Source organism: Manis pentadactyla, chromosome 1 (assembly GCF_030020395.1).
Source record: "Manis pentadactyla isolate mManPen7 chromosome 1, mManPen7.hap1, whole genome shotgun sequence".
NCBI classification, from domain to species: Eukaryota; Metazoa; Chordata; class Mammalia; order Pholidota; family Manidae; genus Manis; species Manis pentadactyla.
The window spans coordinates 70,554,587-70,575,248 of NC_080019.1; the positions used below are offsets into that span (position 1 = coordinate 70,554,587).

General features: G+C 42.1%; 1 protein-coding gene across 1 annotated transcript in view; it reads left to right on the top strand.

The window, feature by feature from the left end:
* PCOLCE2 (procollagen C-endopeptidase enhancer 2) overlaps positions 1-20,662 on the top strand; it is a 64,340-nt gene that overhangs the window by 22,863 nt on the left and 20,815 nt on the right. Inside the window, exon 3 of the mRNA XM_036877332.2 lies at positions 19,209-19,464. Coding sequence (XP_036733227.1) covers positions 19,209-19,464 — 256 coding nt within the window. The remainder of the gene's footprint in view (positions 1-19,208; positions 19,465-20,662) is intronic.

A 20,662-nucleotide genomic window follows, 5' to 3' on the forward strand; every position in this document is an offset into this window, starting at 1 on the left:
CTCGCTGTTCAGTATGATGTTGGCTGTGGGTTTATCATATATGGCCTTTATTATGTTGAGGTACTTGCCCTCTATACCCATTTTGCTGAGAGTTTTTATCATGAATAGATGTTGAATTTTGTCGTATGCTTTTTCAGCATGTATGGAGATGATCATGTGGTTTTTGTCTTTCTTTTTGTTTATGTGGTGGATGATGTTGATGGATTTTCGAATGTTGTACCATCCTTGCATCCCTGGAATGAATCCCACTTGGTCGTGGTGTATGATCCTTTTGATATATTTTTGAATTCAGTTTGCTAATATTTTATTGAGTATTTTTGCATCTACATTCATCAGGGATATTGGTCTGCAATTTTCTTTTTTGTTGGGGTCTTTGCCTGGTTTTGGTATTAGAGTGATGTTGGCTTCATAGAATGACTTTGGGAGTATTCCCTCCTCTTCTTTTTTTTGGAAAACTTTAAGGAGAATGGATATTATATCTTCTCTGTATGTCTGATAAAATTCCGAGGTAAATCCTTCTGGCCTGGGGGTTTTGCTCTTGGGTAGTTTTTTGATTACCACTTCAATTTCTTTGCTGGTAATTGGTTTGTTTAGATTTTTTGTTTCTTCCTTGGTCAGTCTTGGAAGGTTGTATTTCTCTAGGAAGTTGTCCACTTCTTCTAGGTGTTCCAGCTTCTTAGCATATAGGTTTTCATAGTAGTCTCTAATAATTCTTCGTATTTCTGTTGGGTCTGTCGTGATGTTTCCTTTCTCGTTTCTGATTCTGTTTATGTGTGTTGATTCTCTTTTTCTCTTACTAAGTCTGGCTAGAGGCTTATCTATGTTGTTTATTTTCTGAAAGAACCAGCTCTTGGTTTCATTGATTTTTTTCTATTGTTTTATTGTTCTCAATTTTGTTTATTTCTTCTCTGATCTTTATTATGTTCCTCCTTCTCCTGACTTTAGGCCTCATTTGTTCTTCTTTTTCCAATTTTGATAATTGTGACATTAGACTATTCATTTGGGTTTGTTCTTCCTTTTTTAAATATGCCTGGATTGCTATATACTCTTCTCTTTAGACTGCTTTTGCTGTGTCCCACAGAAGTTGGGGCTTTGTGTTGTTGTTGTCATTTATTTCCATATATTGCTGGATCTCCATTTTAATTTGGTTGTTGATCCACTGACTGTTTAGAAGCATGTTGTTAAGCCTCCATGTGTTTGTGAGCCTTTTTGCTTTCCTTGTACAATTTATTTCTAGTTTTATACGTTTGTGGTCTGAAAAGTTGGTTGGTAGAATTTCCATCTTTTTGAATTTACTGAGGCTCTTTTTGTGGCCTAGTATGTGGTCTATTCTGGAGAATGTTCCATGTGTACTTGAGAAGAATGTGTATCCTGTTGCTTTGGGGTGTAGAGTTCTGTAGATGTCTATTAGGTCCATCTGTTCTAGTGTGTTGTTCAGTGCCTCTGTGTCCTTACTTATTTTCTGTCTGGTGGATTTGTCCTTTGGAGTGAATGGTGTGTTGAAGTCTCCTAAAATGAATGCATTGCATTCTGTTTCCTCCTTTAGTTCTGTTACTATTTGTTTCACATATGCTGGTGCTCCTGTGTTGGGTACATATATATTTATAATGGTTATATCCTCTTGTTGGACTGACCTCTTTATCATTATCTAATGTCCTTCTTTATCTCTTGTTACTTTCTTTATTTTGAAGTCTATTTTGTCTGATACTAGTACTGCAACACCTGCTTTTTTCTCCCTATTGTTTGCATGAAATATCTTTTTCCATTCCTTGACTTATAGTCTGTGCATGTCTTTGGGTTTGAGGTGAGTCTCTTGTAAGCAGCATATAGATGGGTCTTGTTTTTTTATCCATTCAGTGACTCTATGTCTTTTGATTGGTGCATTCATTCCGTCGACATTTAGGGTGATTATCAATAGGTATGTACTTATTGCCATTTCAGGCTTTAGATTCGTGGTTACCAAAGGTTCCAGGTTACTTTCCTTACTATGTAAGAGCCTAACTTAACTCACTTAGTATGCTGTTACAAACACAATCTAAGGGTTCTTTTCTATTTCTCCTCCTTTTTCTTCCTCCTTCATTCTTTATATATTAGGTATCAAATTCTGTACTTTTTGTCTATCCCTTGATTGACTTTGGAGATAGTCAATTTAATTTTGCATTTGAGTTGCAATCAGCTGCTCCACCCTCCCTACTGTGGTTTTACTACCTCTGGTGACAGCTATCCAACCCTAGGAACACTTCCATCTATAGCAGTCCCTCCAAAATAGACTGCAGAGATGGTTTGTGGGAGGTAAACTCTCTCAGCTTTTGCTTATCTGGAAATTGTTTAATCCCTCCTTCAAATTTAAATGATAATCTCGCCAGATAAAGTAATCTTGGTTCCAGGCCCTTTTGTTTCATGGCATTAAATACATCATGCCACTCCCTTCTGGCCTATAAAGTTTCTGCTGAGAAGTCTGTTGTTAGTCTGATGGGCTTTCCTTTGTATGTGATCTTATTTCTGCCTCTGGCTGCTTTTACCAGTCTGTCCTTATCCTTGATCTTTCCCATTTTAATTACTATGTGTCTTGCTGTTGTCTTCCTTGGGTCCCTTGTGTAGGGGGATCTGTGGATCTCCATGTCCTGAGAGATTATCTCCTTCCCCAGATTGGGGAAGTTTTCAGCAACTACCTCCTCAAAGACACTTTCTATCCCTTTTTCTCTCTTCTTCTTCTTCTGGTATCCCTATAATGCGAATATTGTTCCGCTTGTATTGGTCACACAGTTCTCTCAATATTCTTTCATTTTTAGAGATCCTTTTTTCTCTCTGTGCCTCAGCTTCTTTGTATTCCTCTTCTCTAGTTTCTATTTCATTTATTGTCTCCTCCACTGTATCCAACCTGCTTTTACTACCTTCCATCATGCTCTTCAACAATTGGATCTCTGACTGGAATTCATTCCTGAGTTCTTGGATGTCTTTCCGTACCTCCATTAGAATGTTGATGATTTTTATTTTGAACTCCCTTTCCTTTCAGGAGGAGTCACAAGGTCCATATCATTTAAATATTTCTCAGGAGTTGTATTAACAGTTTTACTCTGGACAAGGTTCCTTTGGCGTTTCATGTTTGTATATGGCGCCCTCTAGTGTCCAGAAGCTCTATTCTGGGGCTGCTCAGCCCCTGAAGCAGTGTCGGGGTTGCAGGGGAGCAGTACTGGTGCCTGGGTGGACGAAAGAGCAGTTCCCCGCCTCCCAGCTGCTGTGCCTGTCTCCACTGCCTGAGCCAGTGGGCTGGTCACACAGGTCAGTTTTTGTCCCAGAGCAGCCGGATATGGATCCCTGCTTTCCACAAGCAGCTGGAATCCCAGTCTCCCCAGGAACTCTGCCTGTATTAACTTTCCAACCCGGTAGTCATGCGAGTCTCATGAAAGCACCATGAAATGTAGGTTTGTGCTCCCAGCGCAGATCTCCGCAGCTAGGTATTCAGCAGTCCCAAGCCTTCCATTCCCTCCCTGCTCAGTTTCTCTTCCTCCCGCCGGTGAGCTGGGGTGGGGGAGGGGCTCGGGTCCCGCCAGGTCACGGCTCTGGTACATCACCCCGTTCATTGAGGTCTGCTCTTTTCTCCCGGTGTGTGCATCTGACGCTGTCCTCTTTCCTGTTGCTCTCTCAGGATTAGTTGCGCCAATTAAATTTTCTGATTGTATCCAGTTTTAGGAGGAAGCCTCTGTCTCTCCTCTCATGCCGCCATCTTTTTTCCCCCAGGTGTTTTTAACTGTTGCTTTTTCATACTGTGTCTGAAAAGCAGTTGAGAGGCCTTCCATCCTTTACAGGGTGTCGGTTATTTTTCTACTCTAGAAACTGTTGCTGATCAAGAAATTAAAATGCCAAACCAACATTCCTAGCCAGTGCATTCTTCAGGAGGCACGGCTGTCTGCTCACGGTTACTGTGTGTCGAGTAGCTTCATGAGACCAGCTTGTTGGGGGGGCCTTGCATCTCCCTCTTGTTGTAGAATGGATGTGTGAAACCAGACTTGGCAGGCTGGCTCGGATGCTCAGCTTTACTACAAGTTTCAACGCTTTTCTTCCTATTTGTATTGAAAAAGGGTCTTAGAGTTTGACAGTTTAAAAAACAGGCAAAATATTTGAATAGAAATTTCACCAAAGAAGATGTATGAGTGGCCAATAAGCACATGAAGAGACGCTCAGCACTGTTGGTCATTAGGGAAATGTGACCCCAAACCACAGAGAGATTCCACTAGGATGATGATAGTCAGAGACAAAACAGAACAAACTGACAATAACAAGTGTCGTTGAAGGTATGGAGAAATTGCTGCTCTTGTACGCTGAGGGTAGGAAGGTAAAATGGTGTAGCCACTTTGGAAACAGATTATTTTAAAGTTCAACATTTACTGTCCAACCCAGCAATTGCACCCTTAGGTACAAGGAAAATGAGAACACATCCACATAAAAAAGATTGCAGGAAAATGTTCATAGACACGTTACTAATAATAGCCAAAAAGTAGCTACATCTCATATCAAACGTTAAATGGATAAATAATAGGTGTTATATCCATACAAGGAATATTGCTTGTCCGTAAAAAGGAATGAAGTACTGACTCTTGCTACAGCATGCATGAACTTCAATGACACTGTGCTGAGTGACAGAAGGCAGATGTAAAGACCGCATGTTAGATGACTCCACTTATCTGAAATGTCCAGGAAAAGCAAATCTGTACAGACAGAAAGTAGATTAGTGGCTGTCTGAAGCTGGGCGTTCAGTTCAGTTTTAAGAATCATCTTTTTGAATTGAAAACCCACAAGATAGCACCTCCCCTCAACGTCAGTCATCGCTTCTGGCAGCCAAGGGCTTTGAGGAATGGGTGCTTGTTGAAACCTGGGTTTTCTCTGCTTACGAGGAATCCCAAGATTTGCAGCTGAAGGGGACCCCAGGGAGGAAGTGCCAGGCATTTTTTAACATAACCTCTAAGCTGTCATAGTTTTCAAGCCATCTGTGCCAGTTACATGCAGTCTGGACTAGTGAGTTCGCTCTGAGCATCTCTCCAATGTTCTCTTTCCTATCGACTAATGTCTTCTTTCGATGATGTTTCCTAAATGTGTTGTTATCACAGAATATTTCAGTGTCACACTATCTGAGCAAAATAATTCACTGTCGTTTCTCCTGACTAAACTCTCCTTTGGGAATCCTGAAGTTCTTAAAGAGCATGTTAGTTTATTCACTCTTCTTTTGTTTTTAAATTTCATTTGCGTTTTTTGAAAAGCTTTCTGGAGGAGTCTGAGAGAAGGAGAATTTAGAAGCAGAGTTAGCTAGAACGTTGGTAGGCTTGGGAGGACAGTAGTAGAAATAATGAAGGTGCCTCCTTTGTTCCCGCTGCCCACCACCATCCCCGCGGCATGCCCTTTGCGCTGCTGCTCCCGGTGCTCGGAGCCCTTCACACACCCTCTTTCTCTCTTACCCTCTCCCTGTGGTTACGCACTGGTGAGACATCTGGCTAGAGTAATAGCTGTCTGTGACCTCAGACTGTTTTCTCTGGCAAGTTTTTTGACGTCCTCTTTCTGAGAGAACTTGACCTTTTAAAGTCATTTCCCTCCCTCAAATGATCATTCTAAATCCCTGTTGATACTGAAGCATAAACCTCTACTATCTTAAACCTGATATGTGCAAAACCAAACTTATACCGTCTGTCCCTCCAGCCTGCTTTCCTCTAAACAAAACAATATGAAACCTTTCTCTTCACATTGCCTGTCTAATGCGGATGGCGTCTGTGGAGGGTGCGGGGGTGGTGGTGGTGGTGGGGTGGGGGGGTGGTTGAAACCTCTAGGTCATCTCTGATGAAGTTTCTCTGACCTGCCATCATCCATCTTGTCTCTGCCACATTCAGGGAACCTAGCTTTCCCATGCAAGTGTCCGCTGTGAAATTAAAACAATGAGATGTCTTTTTCTTCCCTACCAGATAGGTACATATTAACAGCACTGTGTAGTTCAGGATGTGAAAAATGGGAATGGGAATTAATTCAGTTTTTCTTGGAGGTGTTCTGTAATAATCTAAAATGCCTATATCCCTTGACTTAGCAAATCCATTTTTAAGAGTTTATCCTACAGAAATATTCCCTTAAACACAAGAAGATTTTATAATTGTATTCACAATAGCATTGTGTATGCTAATGAAAAATTAGAAGTATACTAAATATAGAAAAATATGTGATTGTTTCTATAAATTATGGTACAGGCATACATTAGAATAAAGCCATTAAAAGTGGTAATGTCTTTCAGTTCTTTTGAGTCCTTATAGCATCCAGCATAATTCCTGGTATTTGGTAGGTACTTAAAAAAATATGGCTTCTATTTTTTAAATATATTCTTGTACGTAATTTTATAATGTTACACACAACATACTTTTATAAATAACCTCAGAATATAGTGCCATATCATTCTTATTACTTCTTAGTAAAAACCTCCTTAGTAACTTCTGGTTGAGCATGGTGGATTAAACACATTTATTTCTGCCCCCTCCCACAATCCAACCAAAATTATAACAAGGAAATTAAAAAGTTTAAACCCACAAAGACAGAGGGAACTGGATGGAATTAATAGTACTTGAGAGATATCAAGGAAATACTGGAAGATAAAAAGCAGATAGTCAGTGGTAAATGAATCAGCAGAGAAGAAAGAAAGTGCGGCTGCCAGGGGACGGTGGCGCCAGGGAGAAGCAAGCTGATTGTGTCCCAGAACTCCTGCAGGTTCAGGAGGCACCACGTTTCTTGGAAGGCAACAGAGCAGATGAGGTTCAAATTGGAGCTATGTTTGAAAGCCTTTGGTAGCAGTTAGCCTCTCAGGGTCCCGCCTCCGCTCCAAGCAGCAAAGGCCCTGTCTCCCTGTCCCATCACCCTCCGGTGTGGCTGGGCTTGTTCTCTCGGAGCCCAAGTGGCTCTGAACTGCGGAACTGCAAGGCCAGCAGAAGGCGCCAGGCTGAGGAGTGGCACTGAAAACAGGGTAATTAAGTTAAAGTCTGCGTACTGAACGGTGAGGTCCTCCCAGTCCCCTTTCCCCTATTCCTCCCAGGAAAGCTGCAGCAAGGTCTTTACCCTCAGGCAAGGCATTGAAGGATCCTTGAGAAAATGAACAGCCTGAAGAAAGGACCTCCAGATACTGACATTTGGGTATTTTGTTGGATGCCCAGTGAAAAAGGCAGCCTGTCCCCAGTCACACTGCCACAGAGCTTCCAGCCGGCCTTGCCTCTGTTCTGAGTAAGAATAGAGAATCCAGGAAAGCCTCTAACAGGAAAGAGTGGGGCCCCAGCAGACAGAAAGCAAACACTCCAAAGAAAAAGCAGTAAGACAGAAGGCAGAAGAAAATTTCAAAACTATTATTATTATCCTCAGAGAGAGAAGAAGAGGGAATTACCAAAGAAATAAAACTCAGCACAATGAATGGAAAAAAACAAACATTGAGGTGCATCTTTGTTGAACTTAGGTGAGAAAATCCTACAAGCTTCTGGAGAGAGGGATATCATGGAAAGGGAAAAGAACATCAGCATACTGGAAGCTGGAAGGCAGTGGATCAATGCCTTTAAAATGCTGATGAAAAATTTAAAGCTATAATTCTATACCCTGCCCAACTGGCGGACACAGGTGAGCACAGAATAAAGATATTTTTAGAAATTCTAGGTCTTAGATTTTTTATCTCTGTCTACCCTTTGTAAGAAAACTACAAGATGAGTTCCAGCAAAATGAAAGAATAAAGCAAGCACCCAAGGTTACAGAAGCCCCATAGGGATTTCCTGAGCTGATGATAAATTAAAGATCCAGCCTACCAGCTGTGCAGCAGGCCGAAAAGCCAGTCCAAACTGGATAGAGAGACGGTAGGAGTACGGAGGGCTCCAGAATGGATGTTTCCAAGAAGAAGTGGAACTGACAGGATACCAGTGCGTGGTCATTATTGAGTGGGGTTTTAGTCATGGGTACATAGGAAACTTAAAGAACAAGGCAGCTATTAGCCCTAGGAAAAACAGAAAATTATACAGGAAATGTAAAACATAGTTCAGCCATGAATAATATGTATGTGGCTGTAGTAATAGAAATCCTGAATATTTAGCCAGAATTTTGATGGAGGCATTCCTCAATAATGTGAGTAAAGAGAAAAGATTAAAAAGGAAAAATCAAGAAATAGCAGCACAAGCATTTTATTAAGAAGCAAAGAGGTAAATGCCAGACAAAACAGCAGAAAGAGTTAAATTGGTTGCCTCTGAGGAGTGGGAATCAGGAGTGCGGAGAGGGGCAAGGATGGTCGTTTTTCATTAAGCCTTGTAGGACTGTTTTAGATTATAAACTGTGGACATGAATGTTTTTGATAAAAGAATTGGTTCTCTCATGCAGCAACCTAATTCCACCATGTACACCCTGTTTCTTACTCACTCCAGAGTACATTTGATGATCACATTTGCATCTGTTCTGTTTTAAATGTGTTTATTGTCTTACTGTGATTTCTTTCATCCTAGAAGGGAAGGGCTTTCTGTTTCTTTCTTCGTAAAATAGTATAATTTTGTTTTCCTGGCTCATTACAGACTTCCCAGATGAAACTACAAATTACAAAAGTGCTTAATTGAAAATGTCATTTTTTCATAGGTCATTGCATAGAAATCAGTTCTGTCCTTTGAAACCTTTCAAAAAAGTTATACTCATAATACCATTAAGAAGAAAACATGGGAGCTGTATGACAGGAAGGCCCCTAGCTAGCAAAAGGCTCCCTGGCTTTTCTGTCTGTTACCCGTAAGCCCAGCTGTCAGACAGCAGCTACCAGTGGCTTGGGGCAGAGACGCTATTTCTCCACTAATCATGTTTCGTGTTCTGGATTAACCCCTGTTGACAACTTCTGGAGAATTGAGGGGTTATCCTAAAATGACCCAAGAATTTTGTTCCACTTTTTGAAAGTGAGAAGATACTGGTTATATGTAATTTTTATGATCTGTCTGGAGTCTTCTCTCATGAAACACAAGGAAAGGAAATGAATATCCTTACTTAAAAAAAAATATAATCCTGCATACATCGATTGAGAGATTATAACAAAGGTGAATGGGCATTTTTACAGACTTTTGGTGCCCTAACTTGCCCCAGGGAGGCACTGCCGGGGTCCGGAGTCAATGGTCTATCCTGGCTGGATGCATATGGCTGTGTTGGCAGCTGGTTTAATGAATACTTGTTGACTTGGAGAACGAATAATCAAAAGGCATAGAAAATCTGCAAACTATTCAGAAATCTGAGATGAAAACATGTGCAGTGAAGAAAGAGGACTTTTTCTGTCTCCCTCTTCACCTTCATTGCCCCTTTTTGATGCCTGCCCCCCTGCTGCATGTGGGCTCAGTTACTCAGATGCAGAGAAATCAGAATGGAACAATGCTGCCTGGATAGTTGCTTTAAAAAAATCCAGGATGGATTTGGTGGAGCGTCTCTTTGCACTTCCCATCTCTCCTGCCATGTTCTTTTCCAGAAGTGCATCACACACATAGGCACTGCCCAGAGTCCTCTCTTCAACATGCGGTTAAATATGAAAGGTAATCCGCAAGAACCCATCTCTCTTTTGCCAAGACAACACCTTTCAAAGACACACACTAAGCACAGGAAACAGCTTGGACATTAGCCACCAAGTTCAGCTACTCCTTCCAGCCTTGAGCAGCAGGGGGACAAGTTGTTGGTGCTGCTGCTTGTCAGCCACATGTCACCAGGGCTGTGGCCAGGGAGACACATGCAGGCTACCAGGTTCAGTGGGCAACATGGGAAGTATAGGTTCGTCGTACACGAACTACCTGCTGGGAAATGGAGGCTGAGCTGTTGTGCTGTATGATGCTCCGAGTGCCCTGTGAGAGTGGTTTTTTAATTTATTGCTTGGCATAAATCTATAGCTCTTTGTTTTATGAATCTTTATTTTATTTTTGGTAGTGTTTTTTTGTTGTTGTTTGGTAATGCTTTTTTATTTTAGAGTAAATGCTTTCAGGAGCACAGTTAAAAAGCCAACTAATTAATGAAAAATTAAGTCGTGAAGTTCCAGTTCTCAAGAAAGCTGATGATGCATGCCTAAGTTGCTCAGATTTGTCACCACTTACTCCCACAGCAGGTCCTTGTGGTGTCGTCAGCGACAGGAAAGCCAGGCATGCGCATCGCTGAAAAGGACTATGCTACATTTAAGCTTGACTTTATCTCCCCGCCCAGGCAGGATCCACCCCAGCAGCTCTGTGCAGGCCTGCCTGCCTCCCCATCCTCCTGGAATTACCTGAGTGCCTGTTGCTCTGGATGCTGCTCTGTTGTTCCTTCAAATTTGTCCCAGGAGTGTTTTCTCTTGGCAGACTTGAGTTCAGCAGCCTTTGCGGTGCTGAACGGCCCCACCGCAGCCAGGATCTGCCCCCTGCCGTTTCCTTCTTCAGCCTTAGGCAGCGTTTGCCAAAGAGGCAGGACCTGAAGCCCCTTCTTGTTCTTTCCATAGCCAAGTCTTCAGTCAAAGGATCCATTTCTTTTCTCAGCTCAGGAAGCACTCACGGCTGCTGCTGGCATTACCAGCTCAGCTGACTGGCCACAGACAAGGGGTCGGGGGCGGTGCCAGGGTGCTGGAGGCACTCCCGATGCTTGAAGTCACAGTGCACACCTCAGTGAGTTTACTTACATTTGGGATCGCTCCAGATTGTTGCCTCCCTTGCTGTTCGCACAGCCTGAGACTCTCTCCACTCTTTGGTGGCCATATTACAATGTTAATTCGTATAGAACTTAGAGCTTCAAAACAACAAAGATGTCCCCACATTTGCCTGTCACAGAGCTGCTGGGTAAGGACTGCGGTGAGTGTCACCACCCATTTGTTAATCAGGGTAATTAAGACAAAGTGCAAAGTGTAACAGAAAACCCCCAAAATGCAGTGGCCTAACACAACAAATGGCAAATTCTTGCTCACTTCCCAGTCCAGTGCAGTTGGATAGTTATCCTGGGCAGCTCTCCTTTGAGCATGAACTGCTATGTGGCTCTTCTGTCTTCTAGAATATTCTAATTTCCTCCATTGAATCCCTTCCTTAGAGCAAAAAGAGAACTCCAAAAGGACTGCATAGGACATTTGATGGCTAGGCCTGGAAATGGGTTCATCAGGTCCCATGTCCCCCTGACCAGGACACAGGCGTATGGTCACACCTAACTGCAGTGGAGGCTGGGAAATAGTGACTGCTTTGTGCCCGGGGAGAGGAAATGAGGTTGGCGAGTGTCTCCTCAGTCTCTGCCACATTAAGCCAAGGAAAACACAGGGGGATAGAAGTCAGGAGATCTTGACTTTGCCACAGTCTTGCTGGTGGCTTTAGGTAAGTCATCATAACTACTCTGAACTGTTTCTTCCTTCCCAAAATGGTGCTAATACTGCTTGCCTTGCACCTGTGAGTTTACACTGTTACATAAATGTGTGTGCTAGTAATAGGAGTTGTGGCCTCTACTTTAAAATAATAATAATAATAATAATATTACAAGGATCCCAGTCATTTATTCAATAACCACCTTTTGAATTCCTCTATAGCCAGGCATTGGACTTGCTGTGGCCAAGCTATGATCTCTGGATCTTATATTTTGGTAGAGAGACAGGTGACAAATGATCTATAAAGAAACAGCATGGTTATGTGGTCTGTGTGATCTGCAGCAACTGAGGGGCTCAGGAGAGGCTTCTCTGGAAAGGTGACGGTTGAGCTGAGGCCTAAATGATGGGGTAGAGGAAGTACAGGAGTGTCAGGGACAAGAGTGTACCAAGCAGAGGGACCAGGCCGTGCAAAGGCCCTGAGAAGGAAAACCAGCTTGGAGGGTTCCTTGAATAGCCAAATTGTTGTATGTGAGGGAAAGAGGAGGTCAGAGAGATAGTCAGGGGCCATATCATGCAGGGCCTTAACCTCTTTGTGCCTCAGTTTTCTTATCTGTAAACTGTAAAACTAGGCTAATAATATCACCTTCATAGGGTTGCTGTAAGGGATTAGATGAAATAATTTGTGTAAAGGGCTTAGAAAAATACCTGGCCCCAGTATACACCACTTAAGCGTGTGACTATAGATACCATGAGCATTTTATTCCAAGTGCAGTGGGAAAGTTTTGGACAGTTTTGGCAGAGGAGTATTAACTGATTTCCACTGGTGCCACTAGACTGAGCTTGGCGTGGTTGGGGGTTTCCTCCCTCCTTCCAGACATGAAGGTGTAAAGGTTTTTTGGTGAAATCCCCAACCAAAAAAAGAAAAAAAATAAGAACATGTTATTTCCGCTAATCAAAATGTATGTTCTCCAAAAGTTAATAAGATCCTTTAAAAAGAATATTTTAAATATACACAGAATATACATGAAGAAGATCTTGTAAGCTTCTGATTTATTCCCCTTTCGAAATACAGCCAAATATTTGAACATTATGTGTATATAAGATTCTCTGGATTACATTTGGAGGTCTATGTGCTGCCATACCTCTTGAACTTCATGTAAATAAAATGTAACCTGCTTTCGAGAACATGGTTTCCCAAAGCATTTGTGGAAGATGAAAATCTCAAAAGATGAATTAAAATGATAGCATTTTAAAAAAACAGACATGCTTCAGAAACAGATCATTTTGGTCAAATTCGTAAATGATGTGCTGAGGGAAGAAAAGCTGCAGACACAAAGGAGTATTACCATTTCTACAGAAATCTACTCCACACAAAAGAAGTTGTGCTCATATTTGCATTTTGCTCACAGTATCCTGAAAATGCAAACCATCAGCTTTGAGCACTGTTCCCTCGCTCATTCTCTGGCAGCAGCCCTGGCGTTGACATTGAGAGATTGGCACGTTTGCCTGTGATAGCAAGGACATCCCAGGGGCTGTGGGGTGAGCAGAGGTCATTGTTGCAACACTAGGCTTTGTCTCGTAGGAAACTCGTTGGTTGATAGGGAAAAACACCAACATAGAATTGTTTTGTACGAGCAAATAATGAATTAAGTCAGTATAATCTTGCAGAATAGTAGTTTTGTCTAACTGCCACCAAAAAAGCATCTTAATGGAGTTTCAGCACTAAGTGGTAGCATTACAGGTGATTTAAGATATAAAGTTTCCCCCAGAGATAGCTATCTTCTTTTTTGTGAAGAATGACTTAGAAAGGAGAGTAGCCTTCTGGAGCACCATTCCTCCGTTCCTCAATAGGGTAAGAGGTACTAGAACACACGAGGTGAGGCCACCCACTGCGTGCCTCATCTAGCAAGGGTTGTATTGCGCATCTGAAGGATCCATTTGATAAAGATTTGTCAAATCTTTATCAAATGGATCCTTTTGACAAATCTTTATGGTGCACCTCTGTTTGGGGCTACGCGCTGTCCAGTGGCTGGGGATGCCACAGTGAAGAAGGCAGGAGGGATCCTCGCCCTCTAGAGCTCCATCTTCCAGGGAAGACAGACAGTGAGCCTTCCCTAGTGCAGACTCGGGGGGCAGGCTGTCGCTGAGCAGAACCCATCGTGGGAGGAGGAGGTGGGAGAGTGCCTCCAGGAAGAGGTGACTGAGCCCCTAAGCATAAAAGAGAGAAGGGCAGAATTGAGAAAGTACACCCAGCAGAAAGAATAGCTTGTAAAGGGCCTGTGGGTTTTTGTGTTTATTTTTATTCATCTTCTCTTCCTCACCCAGAAAATTCAAGGATGCCCAGGTTGTCCAATGTTACATATAACATTTTCTTATTTTCATTAATTAAAAAAAAAGACACAAAAACACAACTCTGTGTTTTGCATAGAAGCATATACATTTATATAAAAATATTTTGAATGTCTCAGAAGGAAACCACTAAATTTATGACAGTGATTGCTTCTGAGAAAGGAGGGGGAAATAGGGCCTGGGATGAGGACAACAGAAACGTCATTTCATCTGAAATTTTTCAGTTATTTTATTAAGGGAAACTTTAAAGATGTGTTGACAAAATATTAAGAATATCAATTCTGTGATCAGCAAAAAAAAAAAACTCCAACAAAGATCCACGCACTGTCACAGGTGTAGATGCACTCATCCCACCAGTTCCTGGACTTGCCATGGGAATGATGAAGGAGATATCTAAGCTGGCCTGTGCATACAGTAAAACAAAAATTGGACTGGATCTATACTGTTGGAACTCAACCAAGAATTAGGAGAAGTGCAAATTGTAGCACTCCAAAACCTTACAACCACAGACTATTTATCGTTAAAAGAACATACGGGATATGAACAGTCCCCAGGAATGGGTTGTTCTAGTTTATCTGAATTCTCTCAGACTGTTTAAGTTCAGTCGGACAATATCCACCATATCATAGATAAGTTTTCACAAATGCCTAAGGTGCCTAACTGGTTTTCTTGGTTTCACTGGAGATGGCTGGTAATTACAGGTATGCTTTGGTTAGGTAACTATATTCCTATTATGTTAATGTGTGTGCACAATTTAATTAGTAGTTTAAAACCTATCCATGCTGAAGTTACTCTACAAGAAGATATGTCAAAGAAATAATCAATCTTCCTAGGTTTTCTTCCGCCTGCTACTTCTATAGCTTTTCTTCTTCCTACCTAATCACAACCTTTAAATAGAACTCGTGCCACATGTCGAATTTACCGAGTATCATAATTCTTCCAAGTGGTAAAGACACCTCAAGACAAATGCTGGGCATAGAAGCCACAGGGCATAAATATGCAAAGAAGTAAAAAGCTAACCTTTTCAAACAATAAGGCTTCTCTCTCACTTACCAACTTAACATTTCCCTGTATGGCCCCGGAAGATGACTGGTTAGCCAGAGACGGGTAAGATTCCTCAAGGGAGGAACAACCTAAGACAGGCACAGTCGCAGGGGGCCATGTGGTGAGAAAATGGGGAGCAGCAGAGGTGAGGCTTAGAACCTCCCCCCTCATGTTCTGAGAGAAATCTTCTGCATACATGGATGTTTATTGCCCTCGTCTAGCTTGGATTAACACATAGTCTACAGGCACACACCTGATCATCTACATTTGCTCTCTTACAACACTAAACTCTGTTTTCTACCTTTATCTCGTATCTATCTACTTCAGCATTTTATTAAAAATAATAATAATAGAGAAATGTGGTATCCACATATAAATCAAGTTTAAAAATCAAATGAATATTCATATTTGAACTGACTGTGTATAGTTCATAATGCAGGAACAAAACCGAAAGCTTCTGTGATGACTGCCTTTGCACTGTTCACCATGTAACTTATTCACTATGTAAGAATTTGTTCTCCATGTAAGAATTTGTTCGTTATGCATCAGAAGATTGGAGACTGACGAAAATTAGGCTTGGGGTGGATTAATGATTGTGCATTGAGCATTGACCCCCCTATACAGAAATTTATTGTGGTTAACAACTATTTGATCAATAAATATGAGAGATGCCCTCACAAAATATATATATACATATATATATATATATATATATATATATAAACACACTTCCAATTGTAAAATAAATAAGTAACCGGGATGTAATGTATAGCATAAGGAATATAGTCAAAATATTGTAACAACCTGGTATGGTGATACCTGGTACCTAGAATTATCATGTATATAAATGTTGAATCACTGTGTTGTACACCTGAAACTAATGTAATGCAATACTGTTGTCAACTACCCTTCAATAATTAAAAAAAAAAAAAAAAAAAGAATATCAATTCTGGATGGTTGGTATCCAAGTGTTTGTTATATTACTCTGTGTCTTTCTATATTTTTTTATATCCTTAGCGAAGAGAATCAAGGATATAGATTGTAGATTTTTCAAATGGGAGGGTCATCTTTCCGTAGTCCTTTAGAATGACAATCTAGGAACTCTCAGCAAATTTCACATCACAGGGCATCAGACAATCCTGATTATTCATGGACAGTTGTGTTATAGTGAAAGGGTTCCCTGCCGTATGTGCATCTCCCTTGCAATAGAATTTCTCTTAGGCCTTCGGTGAAAGATGGCGTTTGTCTCTGGTTACAGTAGACCCACAGCCGCATCTCCTCTGCATCCTCCTGTCTAAAGAGTTTTTGCCAGAATTGTTAGGATCAGCATGAGTTCAAAATTCAGTGATGTCACCTTGTTTCTATTGCTAAACATATTTGTGTCTCTTCTCACAGAAGTTTCAACTTTTCATTGCAATGGGACCATGTAAGGAACTTCTGAGAAGGAATGCTTTATTCCATGGGACATAGCACCCAAGGCTGTAGTCCATTCAGCAACCTAACTACAGAAATGAATCAACAGAACGATCCAGAGTCAAAGAACTGAGTCCTTACCAATGAAACACCCTCCTCTGCTCCTCCTGCTGCATCATCTAAAGACCCCAGGACCGTCTTCCTCCTGTCTTGTAAAGTTTAGCCCATGGCTCACTGTCATTGCTTCACCACTCTTTCTTGTCATGATTCTAATTTCAATATCTATGTGGATGATTCTTTTGGGTCTTTAACCTCCTCTCCTCCAATGAGCTTATTCTCCATCGGTCTTCAGCCACCCACTTCTATTGTCCTTACCTTTGTCTCTTCCACAATCTAGGGGGTAACTGTCCTCACCCCACTGAGCTGTGATTTCTGTCCTTACCCAGCGTGGAAGCCACGGTCCATCATCGTGATCATTCGCCCGCCTGTGTCCTCACCTCTGTTGGCCCTCCCTCCCCCCAGGGTCCTTGCTCGGCAGACTCCACCCCTCTCCCCCTGCCAACCACCCACCCCCTGCTGCTTAGATCCAACTCTTGCCTGCTCTACACCCCCACCCAGGGAGCTGAATGCGGCTGGGGAAAAGCCACAGGCGTGCAGGGAGGGCGCGCTGCCACCCCACTCACTTCCCGTGGGCCTCGGCGCTCCCTGTGCTCCCACTACTTGGCCTGAGCCCATTTGCACACCTTTGCTCTCAACTCTCAGTAGCTCCTCTCACATCCATTCTTGGTCCTTGTGACTTTGTTTCCTATTTCACTAAGGCAAGAAAAGCAATCAGGAGAAAAATTTCATATGATCTCACAACCTCACCTGCTAACCACCCTGCGTCTGCCTTCGCTCTTCTCACCAGGTAGAACCATCCATGCCCCTGTCTAAGGCCAGCCCCTCCATCTGTACTTGGTGGACCAAATCTTCCCTTGTCTGCTCTCCAGCAGTTCTCCCTCGCTCTGATTTTACCAGTTTTGCCCTCTCCTTAGATTTTTCCCCATTGGCATGCAAACCTGCCTCATTACCACTCATTGTTAAAGTCGCTAAGGTCGCATCTTGACCTCACGTCCCCTCCCCGACCCTCCCTCGTTGCTCTGTTCATCTTCCCAGCAGAACCCCTTCAAAGGCTGCCCATATTCATTCTCCCCGGATCCTCTCACCGCATTTTCCCTTGATCCTTCCCTTCTCAGGCTTTGTCCTCCCGTGCTCCACCAAAGCAGCCTCGTCAGTCACCAGTGACCTCTGGTTGCTAAGCGCAGTGCTCATCTCCCTTGACCGGGCAGCCGCTCTGACTCAGCTGTCTGTCCTCCTCCATGTGCTCTCTTCACTTGGCCTCTGGGCACCACGGCCTTCTGGCTGCCTCCGACCTACTGACTCAGTCTCGGCCTTGGTTTGACCTCATCAGGAAGACCTGATGGCCCCGCAGTGCCCCAGGGCTCCATCTGCAGACCTCTCCCCTGTTTGTGTACACTCACTCTGTGGGTGAATGGGTCTCCCACCTTTGAATTACCTTCAACACAGTTTATCTGTACTTTTACACAAATAGCCATTATTCAAGCAAGGATAATACAAATTAATTTAGTTCACAATGTTTTTCTTGGCTGGGAATGTTTCAGTGATCCATGGAGAGCTGGCTTCTATTTAAGGTTATAGATGTGGCATCATATTTTGATAATTTTCTGATCATAGGATAAATAGAGATTGTATACAAAAAAAAAAAAACCAGAGAAGTTCTACAACAGATATCTCAGTGAGAATATTTAAAAATTAAACTGCATTTTCTTCTATCAGCTTCTTAGACTGTGGCTGTGGAGCTTCTGGTATTCACACCATTTCAATAAGCTTTGAGCAATCAGAAGGCAACCATGGAAAGCCAAAATATCCCCCGTTGTGTGACTACTCTGTAGAGTTTTTACCATGGGGTGTGTATGTGTTGATACCGAAGGCAAGTAGCACTGAGGCACTTCATCTTCTCATAGGAAAAAGCAGATTCATGGCGCTGAACTCGCCAACATGGGAGGCTGTTAAAGCATCTGTTGACTCCCAAGTCTGAGATAGTTAAGTACGGTGAATATAAACCAACCCCTGTTGGTTGTGGATTGTTGTTTAAAATCACTGACCTCTGTCATCTGTCAGGTTTCTACCAAATGAAATTCTTACACTGTTCAGTGGGGATCTCATTTGAAAAGCGAACAAATCTGATCCAGACTTTATGATTAAACTCGAGCAAAGAAGTTAAAAGGTGGTGTGAACTGGGAAAGAAATGGGGCTTTTGTTAGAATCCTGCCAAATGATTTTCTTCTACCTACTCAGGGACCAATAAGAATTATGTGGAGGGAATTAATAGTGAAGAACGTATTGTGAGAAAGTGAAGACTCATCTTTTCCATCAGGTTATTGTGTTTCAAGGCTGCGTGGTATATAAAGTTTTCACCTGGGAAACACAAAAACTCAGTGACTTTGAGAGGAGATGACACAACAATTACTCAGCTGACGTAGTAAGTGTAGAGAGTTGACCTGGATTTTGTAGGACCCAAAGTGGATTATCTATAAACTAACTGCATGATTGCCAAATAACCCCTTCATTTTGAACTTCATCGAAACATTCAACATATTGAGATTGTCCTATTGTATTATTTGTGAAAAGTGACATCAGGTGTTTCTTTGCCAGCAATCTCTGGGTGCCATGGTGTTTTAGGATATGTGAATGTGTGCTAAGGTCCAGTCAGGACTGGTGTTCTTTGTAAACAATTAATGTATCAATATGACTGATCCAATATTTTGCATCTTGTTGGGATACGCTCGCTAGGATTAAGATCGTATACTCCAGAGAATTGTGGGGTTTGTCAAAAGAGAATAAATACTTATGTTTTATTAGGAATACATTGGGTAGGAAACCTCTTCTGGCTTAGTTCAGATTTGAGAGAAGAAAAAGCATCATCTTGGGTATTATACTTTTATCATTCACTTAAATAGTTGGCTAGATGTGAAAGCCTCAGACACCGTTTTCATGACAGTTTTCCAACCCACCCCTTTCTTGGCAGGTTCCTGAAGGAAAAGTTGTAGTTCTTAATTTCCGGTTCATAGACCTCGAGAGTGACAACCTGTGTCGTTATGACTTTGTGGATGTGTACAATGGCCACGCCAATGGCCAGCGTATTGGGCGCTTCTGCGGCACGTTCCGGCCTGGAGCCCTTGTGTCCAGTGGTAACAAGATGATGGTACAGATGATTTCCGATGCCAACACAGCTGGGAATGGCTTCATGGCCATGTTCTCTGCTGCTGAACCGAATGAAAGAGGTATCATTTCCATATAATGCACTTGCAGCTATAATGATGGTTCACAGTTATTGAGTGCTTACTGTGTGTTAGGCATAGTTCTAGGCTCTTTATATGTATTTACTTAATTAATCTAAAGTTTATGAGGAGTTCTTCTCAGAGAGCTAATAAATGCCACCAAACCACCAAGATACCATTTTTAAAAAATCGGTTTTTTTTTTGCCCACATATGCTCTTGTAAAAACACAGATATAGAAATCCATGGAGTAAAAGTGTGAAGCTTGCATACGTGCATACACATTCCAATACAGAAATACAGCCCTTTACCCCATTGTAGTCCCCTCTTCGAAGTAAACACAGCTGGTGGCTCTCTCACCTTTCTATGTGAACTTACACATATATACTTCTGTGATAACTTTTCATCATACCTTCATATTGTTTCACAACCTTTCTTTTTACCTAATACTATGTTGGGATATTTTCATGTAAGCTGCTGAGGGTAGAAACCTCTACCCTTGAAAGGCAACTGCAGCAGGCAGATCTGTGCAGTTTGCAGCCTTCTGCCTGAGGGCTCTCCCTAACCTGCCCTTGCCTTGGGCTAAAGTGCATCATTCCTGGTTTGAGATGTCAGAGGACAGAGTCTGGGGCTGACAGAGCAGCCAGGATGTTTGGGAGGAAATCTTGGCCTGAAGCTACAGAGGAATTGAGGCAGAAAATATACATATAAAGTCCACCCAAGTCTTCACCTGACAGCTCAACTCTGCACATGCTGGAGAGAGGCGTCACCTGGGGGATGAAGGAGCTGACCAGGTTACCGCTGCTGCCCAGTTCCAGGGAGACAGACTGAGCTGGAATCGAGCCAAGCAAACGCCTACTAGAAAAATATCATTTTTCATAGGAACACAACAGAATCTAGAGTTTCTGTAAAGTGTCATTCATAATGTCCAGTATCTAATCATGTAATGAAACTGGAAAAGTATGTTCATGTTCAAGGAAAAAAGCAATCAGTAAAAACTCACCCCAAGATATGTGTTGCAATCTATGTTGCATTTAGCAGAAAAGCACTTTAAGACAGCTATTCTAAATATGTTGAAGGACTTAAAGGGAAATATGTGTATAAGCGATAAACAGATTGAGAATCTCAGAAGAGAAACAGAAACTATTTAAAAAAATAATAAAATAGTAATTCTAGAACTGAAAGATACAGATCTGAAATTTT